Source organism: Elephantulus edwardii, unplaced genomic scaffold (genome assembly GCF_000299155.1).
Source record: "Elephantulus edwardii isolate Elephantulus edwardi_28Jun2011 unplaced genomic scaffold, EleEdw1.0 scaffold00060, whole genome shotgun sequence".
Classification (NCBI taxonomy): Eukaryota; Metazoa; Chordata; class Mammalia; order Macroscelidea; family Macroscelididae; genus Elephantulus; species Elephantulus edwardii.
This window is the reverse complement of record NW_006399810.1, coordinates 7,304,675-7,317,301: the sequence shown is the minus strand read 5'-3', so window position 1 is coordinate 7,317,301 and position 12,627 is coordinate 7,304,675. Positions and strand designations below refer to the sequence as shown.

The following is a 12,627-nucleotide window of genomic DNA, read 5'->3' as shown; positions in this document are numbered from 1 at the left end:
TCCAGTCAAGCCTAGGAAGGCAGCTGCTGACAGGTTCTCCGGCTTCCAGGGCAGGCTGGGGACGGTGCGGAGGACAGTGGCCTCGGCGGCCGTCCTTCCTCGGAGCCTCCCCGGGAGCGCGAACGCCGTGCCCGGCCGCGTCCCCTTCCAGGTTTCTGCAGAGAGGGAGGAACCGCGCCTCTGGAGTCTCTTTCAGCCTTTTCCTGATCGGAGAGGACGGGGCTGGACTCCCAGGTCACACTGCCCATTCTACCCTTGCCGCCTGGACTCTATTCAGCTGGGGGCTTGGCTTTCCAAACTCTAGTCCCACGGCCCGTAGGTTGCAGAAGTAAGATTTTTTTTTTCCACGTGTGTTTATTTGCCTACACTGGACGCGCGCTTCCCCAGCGTGTAGGCGTCGCAGGAGCCCCGCCAGCCGCTAGGTGCACGCGCGGCCCACGGTGGGGGGGGGGGTGTCCCAGGCCTCTGCCCTCCGGGTCGCAGCCAGAATACTCTTGCTCTGTGCAGGCACCTGAGGCTTTAGGGGAGGGCGCCAAGAGTGGAAGAGGTGCATGGCAAGGAAATGTACTGGGGTACAAGGAGATGCCAAGGCGGGGGAGGGTGATCAAAAGGTTTGCAAGTATCCCACACCGGCCGGCCGGATGGCTTCTTAAACTCAGCACTATTCAGTGATATTACATCAACACGTGCTGCCCCAGGTAACCACATCAAACAAGCCGACCCTCTTTGGAATAGAATGCTGTATCTTTTTTTCTATCAGTTTTCCCTAAGAGCATACAACAGAGAGAGAGGTGCACGCGTGCGCGCGCGCACACACACACACACACACACACACACACACACACACACACACACACTAAATCAAGCCCCAGGTTTATCAGCAGAGTTATATTGTCTCCAGCTAAGTGGAGAACTCTTCGTTGCTGTCTGAGTCTTCCTTGATAAACCTGGGTGCTGCCTTCCTGCTTTGCCCAAGGGTTAGCACTGTGCCTCACACTGGGTATTTGAAAGTCTTTACAAAGCCCAGAATCGAAGAGAGCTGGGATGGAGGAACTTGGCAGCCTTTGGAGAGGGGCATGGATGGCTAGTAAGAATGCATGATGCGGATGTCTCTAGATTGAAGTAGATGTCTCTTAAAATGCCCCCTTTAAAAAAAATCCTTTGGGATAAGTATGATAGACTGATGGCCACTTTTCATTATTGTGCTGATTGAACCAGACTTGCTCTCCTCACTCTGCTGCTGTGTCTGGGGTCAAGGCAGAACACAGACTTCAGAGGCCAACATTCACAGTATCTGGTTATTTCTCAGGGTCAGTGTTTCTCTCTTCCAATTCCCTTGCCCCACTCCAGAGGAATTATCGTGGAAAGGAAGACTGAGAAAGAAAGATTGTATAAAGGGAGCCAACGGGGTTTCATTTTCTGGTTTAATTTAAGAAAGAATGTGTGTTCACGTGTCTTTTCTCCAAGAAGTGTAAGAAATGGGAATGCATTGCTGATAGCCATTGTGAGACCTCCATGTCCAGAACATGGGTTCCCCAGGCCCTTTGCATTCATTTGGGAGGCAGCGTCCAGGCCATGGTCAGCTCTATATTCTGCCAGCACTGGGCACCGTGGCAAGGAGTCTTGATTTAACATTACACTCAGCCCTGGGCCCTGCACTTTGCTCCCATCGATCTGTGGGGGTGGTGTTTGCAAAGCCTTGCCCACTCACTACTGGCCTCCAGGCACAATAAGCCTCCGCCCACAGCGTACACAAGCTCAGGCTCCCTTCAGAGAGCTGAGGTGTCCAGCACCCACGACCCACTTGCCCCCCTGGCCCCTGACAGCCCGCCACCTCACTCTGTACTTGCCCCTGAACATACCCCATCCCATCTTCAAAAGTTTCAAAAACAACGCACTGGTGCAAACACAAAGTGGCAGTATTTTAGAGTTTTGCTAAGGCATTTGAAGCACTTCAACACACCACTTTAAGCTGTGGTCACTTGTAATTTTCAGAGGCTCAACTGCCTCCTTCCTTAAGATGGGGAGACCTGACCTGCCTGCTAAAATCCCTAACAGTTTTAAAGAAGAGCTGGCAGGCTTTGCCCCTCAAAAGGATATTTGTTTGATGATCAAAGCATTGGGGGTGGGGTGTCTACACTGTCCTTTAAAAACTTAAGTTGGTTTTAACTGAAGCACCTACCATTCCTAAGAAAGTAAAGGGGGAAACACATAGACACAAAGTAGGGTATAATTGATGTTAACCCAAGAAATATGCCTCCGCCCGCCCTCCCTCCCACCTTTGTTTTCGTAAAGATTTTTTTTTTCCCCTACTGGAAGCCTTCAGGTGAAAATACAGCAGCAGCAGCAACAGACGGAGAAAAAAATGTAGCCTTTTTGAGGGTTAAACATCAGAAGACAAGCTTGTGTTGCCTTGGCCAATCAGATACGCCCCTGCCAGCTATAATATAGTACTAAAGGCAGCCTCTCTCACAAGCGTCTCTAGGCTTGCTACCATTTAAAATCAGACTCTTTTTGTCTTTTGATTGCTGTCTCGAGACCCAACTCCGATGTGTTCCGTTATCAGCGACCGGCAGCCTGCCATTCCAGCACCTGTCTGGCTGGGGATCGGTGGAGAGTCCCACGCAGCGGCAGCAGGCAAGGTTATATAGGAAGAGAGATCGAGGGAGACAGAGCAAGGGAGCCAGGGAGCCGGAGCGAGAAAGGGAGAGCGCAAAGAGAGCGAACACGCACACGCGCGCGCGCTCACACGCGCGCACAGACACACACGGGAGAGCTCGTAAGTAATTGGGCTCCATGGACGAGATGCTGCTGCTGGCGAGATGTCTGGTGGTGGTCCTCGTCTCCTCACTCCTGATGTACTCAGGGCTGGCGTGCGGACCCGGCAGGGGATTTGGGAAGAGGAGGCACCCCAAAAAACTGACCCCTTTAGCCTATAAACAGTTTATCCCCAATGTGGCTGAGAAGACCCTAGGGGCTAGTGGAAGATACGAAGGAAAGATCTCCAGAAACTCCGAGCGATTTAAGGAACTCACCCCCAATTACAACCCTGACATCATATTTAAGGATGAAGAAAACACCGGAGCGGACCGGCTGATGACTCAGGTAGAAACCCAGCGCTGGGGCGTGGAATGTGTTTCTTTAAAGGGGGCTACGTGGAACCCGTCCCTCCTAGACTTGGATTCTTGGCTTTTTAAGCAGATTTAAGGGCTGCTTTCGCTCTTTCCTTCCCCCCTGCGTTCCTACCCACCTGCTACCCCTTCCTCTCCTAGGAGGAATTCCTGGCGGCTCTGGGTCCAGAAGTTTAGGGTATGAGCTGGGGATGAGGACGCTTGTGATGTGATCGCATTTGTATGGCCCTGATTTCATCTCAGTCCTACCAGGATGGCCTGCTCCATCCTGGTTCTGCTCTGCCATATAACTTGGAGAGCCCTTTCACTTGCAGGGTATTTGGCTTTTGCGAGACTGCGGCTTTACTGGAGAGTCAGAAGTGGAGAGGCTGGTAGGGGATGGGAATCCCCCCCCCTCCCCAAAGCATAAAGCGTTCTCTAGGTCACTGCTACAAATGTAGGCTTACAGCACGAGAGCTCTAAGCTCAGACTTTGCCCCTACTCCTCTGTGATTTTTCTTCCCATGACTCCCCCCATCCCACCGCCCCCCTTCAGGGAATCTTCCATTGGAAAAGCCAGCAAGAGGTTTTTGACAAAAGGCAGTGGCTGCAGAAGCAGCTGTGGCTGTCCACCACTGTATCGGATAGCTTGCATTGCGATTCCATCGAGTGTAATTGTGCTCATCGGAGTGTGAACATATTGATATTTCTTTAAGGATGCTCTTTCATTCTCCAAAGCCAAGGTACCTTAGGGGGAGGGACTTAGAACTTATTGGCATTGCATCACTCTCGTTTCAATCAGCCTGCATAGAAATTACGAGAGAATAAATATTAGTGGGGAAAGGGAGTGGAAAAGAGAATCGGAGCAAAACATTAAGCCTTTTCCCAGCCCACCTCCGAGACAGCTGGGCTAAAAATCTACCTGCCAATTCTAGACTTTCTGAAACTCCACGCGTACATAACTGAAGCTAGAAATGGGTTTCCTTGCAAATATAGGTCAACATCCTTTTTATTGCCCTATTAAAATATTCAAGTCCTACCTTTAGGGCTAGAAGCGCACAGGCTGACGGAGTGGCGCTGGTGGGGCGCAAGTGTGGCGAAGGGAGGAGGAGAGAGGAGCTACCTGGGGACAGAGGGGCTTCCAACCTGATTCCAGGGCTTGCTGGGGGAGCGAAGGAAGAGAAGGGACAGCTCGGGAGCCAGCTCCAGCTGGCCGCTGGAGGAGGACAGGAAGCAGCGGAATGGATTCTCATCCCTCCTTCTCCCTCATCTGCTCCCGACCACCTTAAACATGGCCAGAGAGTGCAGCCGCGCGCGCTTGTGCCACTTGGAAGCCACGGTTAACTCTGCGTGGCCCCAGCGGGTCGGGGCGGGGGTGGGGGAGGCCGTGCGGCCGTCTGGAGGAAGTTCTCCGGATCGCCTGCCGTGCTGCTCCCCCCACCCCCGCCCGGGTCATCCTCCTTCCCCACGGGGACCTTCCCAGAGTCTCTCTGGATAAAGGGTCGGGGAGCCCCAAAGGTCCCGAGTCAGAGCGGGTAGGCGTCTGCCTGGTCGGGTGCAAAAGCCCCCCACCCAAGCCCCGCGCCCTCTGCGCTGAGCTCTGGGTCCTCGGCGCCCTTCTGCAAAGCTGCCGGCCAGCAGAGCCGAGCCCCAAGACAGACGCATTTTCAGCTCCACTTACTCCTCGGTTATCGATCTCAGCGGCTAGGGTTTCAGTTTGTGCGGCCGAGCTAGGCTCACGCGGTCGCCGCCGCCGCCGCCGTCGCCGCCGCGCAGTCCCTGCCCTGCACGCGCACACGCAGGAATTAGCTCCAGAAGCGCCAGCGTGGGGCTCATCCTAATGGGGCGCTAATCACCCTCATTAACCGGGCGGCGGCGGGGGAGGGGCGCGCGGGGAGGAGGCAGGGGTGTGGTGCCGGCGTGCGCGGCCGGGCGCACGCCACTCCGCGCCGCCGCCGGGCCTCCCGGCTTTCCCCGCTCCGCGCGCCGCAGCCAGTACCCCCGCCCGCTTTCACCGGCCCCGCGCCCCCCGCCCAGGGTCCGGGGAACCCACATTCGCGCCAGCCCCACGTCTAACCACTCGCGCACGCAACTTCGTTGGCAGCTTTTGAACTTCTGACCTTCTGTCAACTTCCCTCAGACGAACGAAACGAAAAAAATTACTTTTTCCCTCCCTCTTCGGCAGTGGTCATTCCCGTTCCCAGCACAAAAGGCGGGGGGGAGGGGTGGCCCAAGGTGGGGTGCGATGGTAGGGCCAGGCCAAGATTCCGGGACTGACACTTCTCCGCAGTTACCCTAAAAACGCGATGGCCAGAGAGGTGGCAGCTGAAATGTGCACCCTAGTCTGTCCCTTCTCTGGCATTTTCCTCTTCTGCAGATTCTAAGTTAAAGGGGGCGGAGACGGGAATGGGGAGAGCCAAGGACCGGGTCAAGGAGGACAGGGGACAGGTAGGCTTCGCGGGCGGCGAGGAGGTCTTAATTTTTAATTATACCCTTCGCTTTTGCGCTCAAGTTTGCGTCTTAAACCTCTCCGATCTTATCTAGTCTCTCTCCGTGCCTCGTGTTGTCTTTGGGTCCTAGTGACTGTTGCCCAAGTCCCTCAACCATGGCAAGATCTTCCCCAGTGGAACTTTCAGAGCAGCTCTTAAACGCATGAGCTCCTGGTTAATATTAACCCGGGAGAAGGGAACGCAGACAGACCACTCTCCCGGGTGCCCTCTCGAAGGGCGAGAGTGGTGAGGGGGCGCCGTTAGGGGTAGAGGACCGGCCAGGAGCGGGCCTGGAGGCCAGAGTGGGGGTCTGAGCCCAAAAGGGCATGGTGCCTGTACTGTTCGTTTGTTTGTTTGTTCTGCCGCCGCCAGGCGTGTGTGGGCGTGGGGAGGTCTCCGCCCGCTGGAGGGGCAAGGAGAGGTGGTGGTGCTCAGCAAGGGGTCTTTTGGAAGTCTGGGCCCTTCCCAGACCCGGGCTGGGGAAGCCCGCCCGCACGTTTGCAATGGCAGGTTCCACCAACAAGCGCCTGCCTCCTCGCCTCACTTGCTCGTGTGGCACTTCGGGAGCAGGGCAGGGAGCTGAGTCGCGTGGAGCAACTTTGCCTCCGCGGACACAAAGCCCGCACTGAGGCAGCCCCGCGTGGGTTCACGGTGACTGCACAGCACCGGGCAGCCTCCCTGCCCATGACCCAGTGAATGAACAACCCGCCTGCGCCAGACTCTCTGGCCTGAGTCTCCGAGCAGCCCCGGGAGCTGGAGCCGGGAGCGTCCTGTAGCCACTGGCCCAGACTGCGCGGGACCCAGACAGAATCCCACGGCAGAATCCTGAGGTCTGGGGGAGGAGACAGGGCACTGGGGCACCCCCCGCCAGCCACTTGGCCTCGGCGAATCCCTAGCGCCACCACCTCCACCTCCACTCACCCCGCCTATCTCGGCCTGGGACTCCTGGCGTGGGTTCCTCCATATCTTTTCCAAGTGGTCTTGGGGGTGGGACTGAGTCCTCTCCGCCTCACTGTCCCACGGCTCTGCTGCCATTTAAAACGTCATTTTCTCCCCCTCCCTCAAGAAGGAAGCTGAGTGGAGGCTGAGGATGGGGGCGGAGGGGGGTTCTGTTTGTGCGCTTGTCTGAGTGTGCGCCTGCGCGCATCCAGGCTTTAGCTCTTGGCGCTAAACTGACCCTGGTTTACTGATTGATTTCCATGTAAAATCCGTTCATTCCTCAAGATGACCTCACGCACATGTTCCTCTCCCAACTTTTTTCTTTTCAAGAAATATAAGAATTTGCAGCCCCCAAATCTGCCAGGACTGACCTGTTACAAGGACAGTTTCCCTAACCCCTTGTATGTTTAACTCTACAGAAACAGTATTATTATTTGGTCTTCTTACTGCTGCCAAATACAACTTCTGTTGAAGAGTCCATCACACCCCCTTTAAAAGTGGGCAGAAGTCCTACACTACGATGTCCCTCCCCACTTAGAGAGCCCCCGCGTGCTGCTGTACTGAGGGTCTTCAGAGAGGGGATCTGGTGGGTTTTTTTTTTTCAACCAACAGTGAAACTTTGTTGGAATGAGGCTTCTTTGAAGGGGCCATTGCCTCTGCTCTGGAGATGAAGGTCTCTGATCTACCCTTAGCAGAAGTCGCCTGAATGTCTCTCTCTAGCCTCCCCTTCTGTTTACCTCAGAAAGCAGTGCCTCTTAGTTTTTATTAAACCTAGCCAACAGGGTTTTGTTTTTGCTTTTGCTCCTGCAAGTAACTTCCTTTCCTATGTGTGGAAGGCAGAGGCTGGTGAGGCCTCTAGGCCCTTCAGCGCCCTGGTCTCTGGCAGCAATGTCTTCCTCCCCTGCTCCCCATCCCCCACTCCTCTCTCACACACAAAGTCCCCTGCCTGATCCACACACTCACACACCCACCCCCTCCTCCCATCCCCTCTTAAGTTTGCTCTTCAAACTTGCAGGACACCATTCTACACTGGAGCCAAGAAAACAAGAGGGGAGGAAGGAAACAGGTTAAAGAAAACAAGAAACACAATCAGACCACAGAAAAGCCAGGCAGAAAAGAGTTCTACAGAGAAAAAGAATGTGGTTGTCCAGATAAAGAATGTTTGTCATCCTGGCCTGGGCCTATATTGAAAATTATAACTCACCTGGGTGCTTTTCTCTCTGGGGCCCTACCACCCCTCAAGCTTTGCTATCAGCTTCCCACCTCCTTCTTACTTCATTTTCACCTCAGTCAGGGGGGTGAGAGGGAGGGTACCAAGATAACGCCTGGCTTTTCATTCTTCAAGATGCATTCAGTGTGCTTTTCTTTATTCCTGCAAAGAAATAGCCTTCTTGTGAACTTGTTAGGGTCCCAGTGAGGGATTTATCCCAGGGATAAGGTACAGCTTGCACAGGTGTGGCCAGATGTGTCCATAGGAAGGAAGCAGGCAAAGTGGAAGACCTTTTGGGGGTCCAAGGGTGTCACCTAAGGGCACCTGGTGGGCTCTTATGTTCATTTTTGAAACAAGCAGTTTTGTATTTCTCCTAAGAAACTTTATCTGCTTATCTAGTCAAAAGATGAACATTAACTATTTGATAATTTGGAGAGGGTCTCAGCCCATTCCCAGGAGGCCCTTCTCCCCCTGGCAGCTGCCACCCACCTCCTCCTATCTTTGCCTTCATTCTGTGTAGGCTAGGCCCCATTCTCATCCTCTATCCCCCACTCCTTGGCACAGCCCACCACTGGCCTTACTAGGCAGCTTTACTCTGAGCAGGAACCAGAGCTGCAGCAGCTGGGGACCGCCAAGGACAGGACCCAGGAGAGGGGCGCAGGTGGTAGGCGCTAACTTATCAGGCCTGGGTTTCTTTCTCTTCTCTCTGTAGAGGTGTAAGGACAAGCTGAATGCCTTAGCCATCTCAGTCATGAACCAGTGGCCAGGAGTGAAACTTCGGGTGACTGAAGGCTGGGACGAAGACGGCCACCACTCAGAGGAATCACTACACTATGAGGGCCGTGCAGTGGACATCACCACATCAGACCGTGACCGCAGCAAGTATGGCATGCTGGCACGCCTGGCCGTGGAGGCCGGCTTCGACTGGGTCTACTATGAGTCTAAGGCACACATCCACTGCTCTGTGAAAGCAGGTAAGGTGATGACAATAGCCTTTCTGAGTATCCACCACCCCCAAACCCCCTCATCTGCAGATCTGCCCTGTCAGCTATACCTCCTCCTATGGCTGGGACACCCCTATCCCCACCCCTCCATCCTGGGAAAGAGAGAGTGGTGTGTCTACTGGGAGAGACATGAGGGAGAAGAGATTCCATGATGCCTTGAGTCTCTTTCCACTGTGGGATGCCCCTCAATCTTGGAATTGCCCCCCATCTTTGGGCCTCCCTCTCAGGCAAAGCTTCTCAAAGCTGGATGTTCAGGAGAGGTGGCTTTCTTAGCTGAGTTTTCAGTGGTGATGCTGGGAAGAATGACTTGGGGTGTTGGGGGAAGAAGGGATGAATAGGGCTGGAAAGGAGAGAGCCTCACTTTACAGCCTGGCTTATTTTCAGATGGTGTGTGTGTGTGCCCGCACCCCCCCCCATCTTCAATTTTCTGTGCAGAGAGAGTGTTAATTCTCTGTCCTGTCTCCTCCCTGCTGAGCGCCAGTGGATTCTAAACTAGCCTAACTCTTAAGGGATAAGTCTTTGGGAAGAGCCCTGGTGGGAACCAATAAACCTCTGAGTTAACAACTTCCAACATCTGGAGGGCCGCAAGCCCAGAAGCATCTGTTGCTATTAAGAACCCAGCTGGGACGCCCCTGCGCAGTGGGCGAGGGCCAGGAAAGCCGAGTTCAGCTAGCTCTGGGTCTGCAGCTGGGCCACCCCTGCTCCAGTTCTTGTTTCGCACTGGTTTCCCTGGGCTTGCAACGCCACATGCTGTCGCTGGTAAGGAATAGCTAGGAGAGAGAGAGAGGCATTATACAGGAGCAGACACCCCAGCTTGGAGATGATTTAAAACCCATCTCTCCGCATAAATTGATGCATTTAGCAAAACAGTTAACGGTGATTTCGAGGAGCTGTTTTGCCCTTCTGCTTCCCTCCCCTCCACTCCTCTTTCTGCCTGCCTGGCTCCTAAACGATATTGTAATGACATATTTCAGTAGAGAAACACTTTTAAAGTGTCAAGACACACTCCTGTAGGGAAAGGAAATAAATAAAGGTTTCTTGCAACAACAGAGAAAGGGTGTGAGGGGGAGAGTGACTGGGGAAAGCATAAGATCCTGCAGAGTGGAGAGTCTAGGCTGTGAGGAGAAAGGGCAGGTGGCTCTCTATCTAGGCCACCTGAACCTTCTGTAGCCCCGACTCTTTCTGCTGGGCTTTTGGGACAAGAATTGGAGGCAGCAGGGTCCCAGAATATTTATTTGGCTCCAGCAGAGGCTGGGGGCTATTACTTTCCAGGCAGGTGCCGTGCTAAAGCACGGCCTACTTGGGGCCACCCCGGTCCTCGGGGTCCCCCTGGCGGGGGTTCCCAGTGGCTTCTCCCAAATGAGCAGCGGTAATCCCGCTCGCAGGCTCTCTCCCGGGGAGAAAAGAATGCCGAGGGCCTGGAGAGCCGCTCATTAGAATTCCGCGCACACGGGGCTCGGGGGCACGATTTAGCGTGTGTCAAGCAGGGTCGTGTGACTCAACGACGCGGTCTCGCTGGTGTCCCGGGTCGCATTCTGGGGGGCTAAAGCAGGGCTCGAACGGCCAGCCCCGCGCTTCATGCCAGAGAAACTGATGAGAAGATTAAAAATCCTCTGTAATTCCGGCAGGAAGATTCTTTCTCGCGCTCTCTTATTTGCAAAAAGTATGATCCTGGAGATTGGAATGCAAAGAAGACTTGGACTTTCCCCACCCCCTTCCCGGCCCCCTCCGCTCCTCCCCAGGCTTCAATTGTTGTCTTCGGGACAGTGAGCCACAGAGCGAGCGGCAAGAGATCCCGAAAGAGGGGTAGTCAAGGGGCCTTGAGAACGCGGCTGCTTCCAGCGCTCCGCGCAGGCTCCGCCATTTAAAATTCAAATACACATCTTGAGTGCTTTGGAAGAGAGGCCGTGCTGTGCAAATAGTGCTTGTGAGGGCTGGGGTTTTGGAGAGTCTGTGTGTGAATTGGCACTCGGGTTGGGGGGGGGGGCTGCACCTGAGCAAATAGGGATGGGGGCGGTGAGAGAGCTGGAGAGAGCGAGAGACGACGAAGGGGAGGGGAGGCGATGCAAGTGTCCTCTCTTCCAAGAGTACCTCCCATTTATTCCAAAAATGACAATGCTGATGCGGAGCTTGTTACTGGATTTTCATTAGAAAATCTACGCAAGCCCCAGACTTTCATACCTCAGCCAGCTCCCTGGCGTATTTGTCCAGTTGCTACAACTGTCCCCGCCACCTCTCACTGTGCACCCCTCCCCGCGCAAGCAAACCCCAAGGGCCTCGCCGAGCGCTCCGAGCCAGTGGGCGAGGTGTGCCCCCCATCACCACCCAGCAGAACGCACCGGGCAACCCCGCGGAGGCGCCACAACCCGCGCTCCCAGTGGGAGGGCCTGGGGAAGCCAGGAGCTCTGGGTGAACTGAAGGCGGCTTTCTGAGGAATTTAAGTGGATGACAAATACCTTCTACATTTGTGGCCAGGAGGGGTGGTGGGGGCAGTTTGAGCAGAGAAGTGGGGTGGCAGGAAGGAGCTGACCTCCAACCAACGACGCCAGCCCCAGCCTTTATTACCTCCCAGCTAAAAGTCTGTAGAGAGATTTGCTAGCAAGTGAATTGGAGACTCATGTGGCGGGACTGAGGACAGAGGGCGGTTCCAGGCTTGTGCCAGCCCTCTCCTGCCTGTTGCCGCGCGCCTGGTATCAAGTACACCCCGTCCCCCCACGTGCCTCCTTCTCAAGGCTCACACCCTGTTCCCTTTTTTTCTACCTGCCTCCCTGCTGCAGAGAACTCGGTGGCCGCCAAATCGGGTGGCTGCTTCCCGGGATCTGCCACTGTGCACCTGGAAAAGGGCGGCACCAAGCTAGTGAAGGACCTGAGTCCCGGGGACAGGGTGCTGGCGGCTGATGACCAGGGCCGGCTTCTCTACAGCGACTTCCTCACCTTCCTCGACCGCGAGGATGGGGCCAAGAAGGTCTTCTACGTGATCGAGACCAGGGAGCCGCGGGAGCGGCTGCTGCTGACCGCCGCGCACTTGCTTTTCGTAGCGCCGCACAACCACTCGGAGGCCGCCGGGGAGCCCGCGCAGCCGTCTGGCTTAGGGGCCAGGCTGAGGCCGCCGCCAGGGGGCGCGGCGGGGCGCCGGGCGCTCTTCGCCAGCCGTGTGCGGCCTGGGCAGCTTGTATACGTGGTAGCGGAGCGCAATGGGGACCGCAGACTGCTGCCTGCTGCCGTGCACAGCGTGACGCTCCGCGAAGAGGCCACGGGCGCCTACGCGCCCCTCACCGCCCAGGGCACCATCCTAATCAACCGGGTGCTGGCCTCGTGCTACGCCGTCATCGAAGAGCACAGCTGGGCGCACTGGGCCTTCGCGCCCTTCCGCCTGGCGCACGCGCTCCTGGCGGCGCTCGCGCCCTCGTGCACGGACCACAGCGGCGGGGACGCCCGGCTCCCCGCGCCCGTGCCAGATGCGCCCGCCGCGCCAGATGCGGCCACAGGCATACACTGGTACTCACAGCTGCTCTACCAAATAGGCACCTGGCTGTTGGACAGTGAGGCCCTGCATCCGCTTGGCATGGCAGTCAAGTCCAGCTGAAAGCTGGGGGCGGGGAGTGGGGGACTGGCGGGGCGGGGCGCGGGGGGAGCCACCTTGAGGTCAAACAAAAGCTGTTTCGAGCGCACGGAATGAGACTGTTAATTATAATAATAATTAATAATAATAATAATAAAATAGGACAGTCCAAAGTAGACTATAAGGAAACAAAGACCCTGGGAAGTTCTGTTGTTGTGTTTAGTTTATATATATATATATATATTTTTTTTTTTGGAATATTTTGGTTATTGTTTTATTTTTGGTTATTCCCCCCCCCTTCTGTCCTGGCTATT

The 12,627-nt window shown here is 55.4% G+C and overlaps 1 protein-coding gene across 1 annotated transcript; it reads left to right on the top strand.

Annotated features, from left to right (window-relative positions):
• The first annotated feature begins 2,805 nt into the window (after positions 1 to 2,805).
• On the top strand, positions 2,806 to 12,337 carry SHH (sonic hedgehog). Its single transcript, XM_006887654.1, has 3 exons — positions 2,806 to 3,105; positions 8,460 to 8,721; positions 11,529 to 12,337. Exons 1-3 carry the CDS (start codon positions 2,806 to 2,808, stop codon positions 12,335 to 12,337), a joined length of 1,371 nt encoding a protein of 456 aa, XP_006887716.1.
• Positions 12,338 to 12,627: the final 290 nt, after the last annotated feature.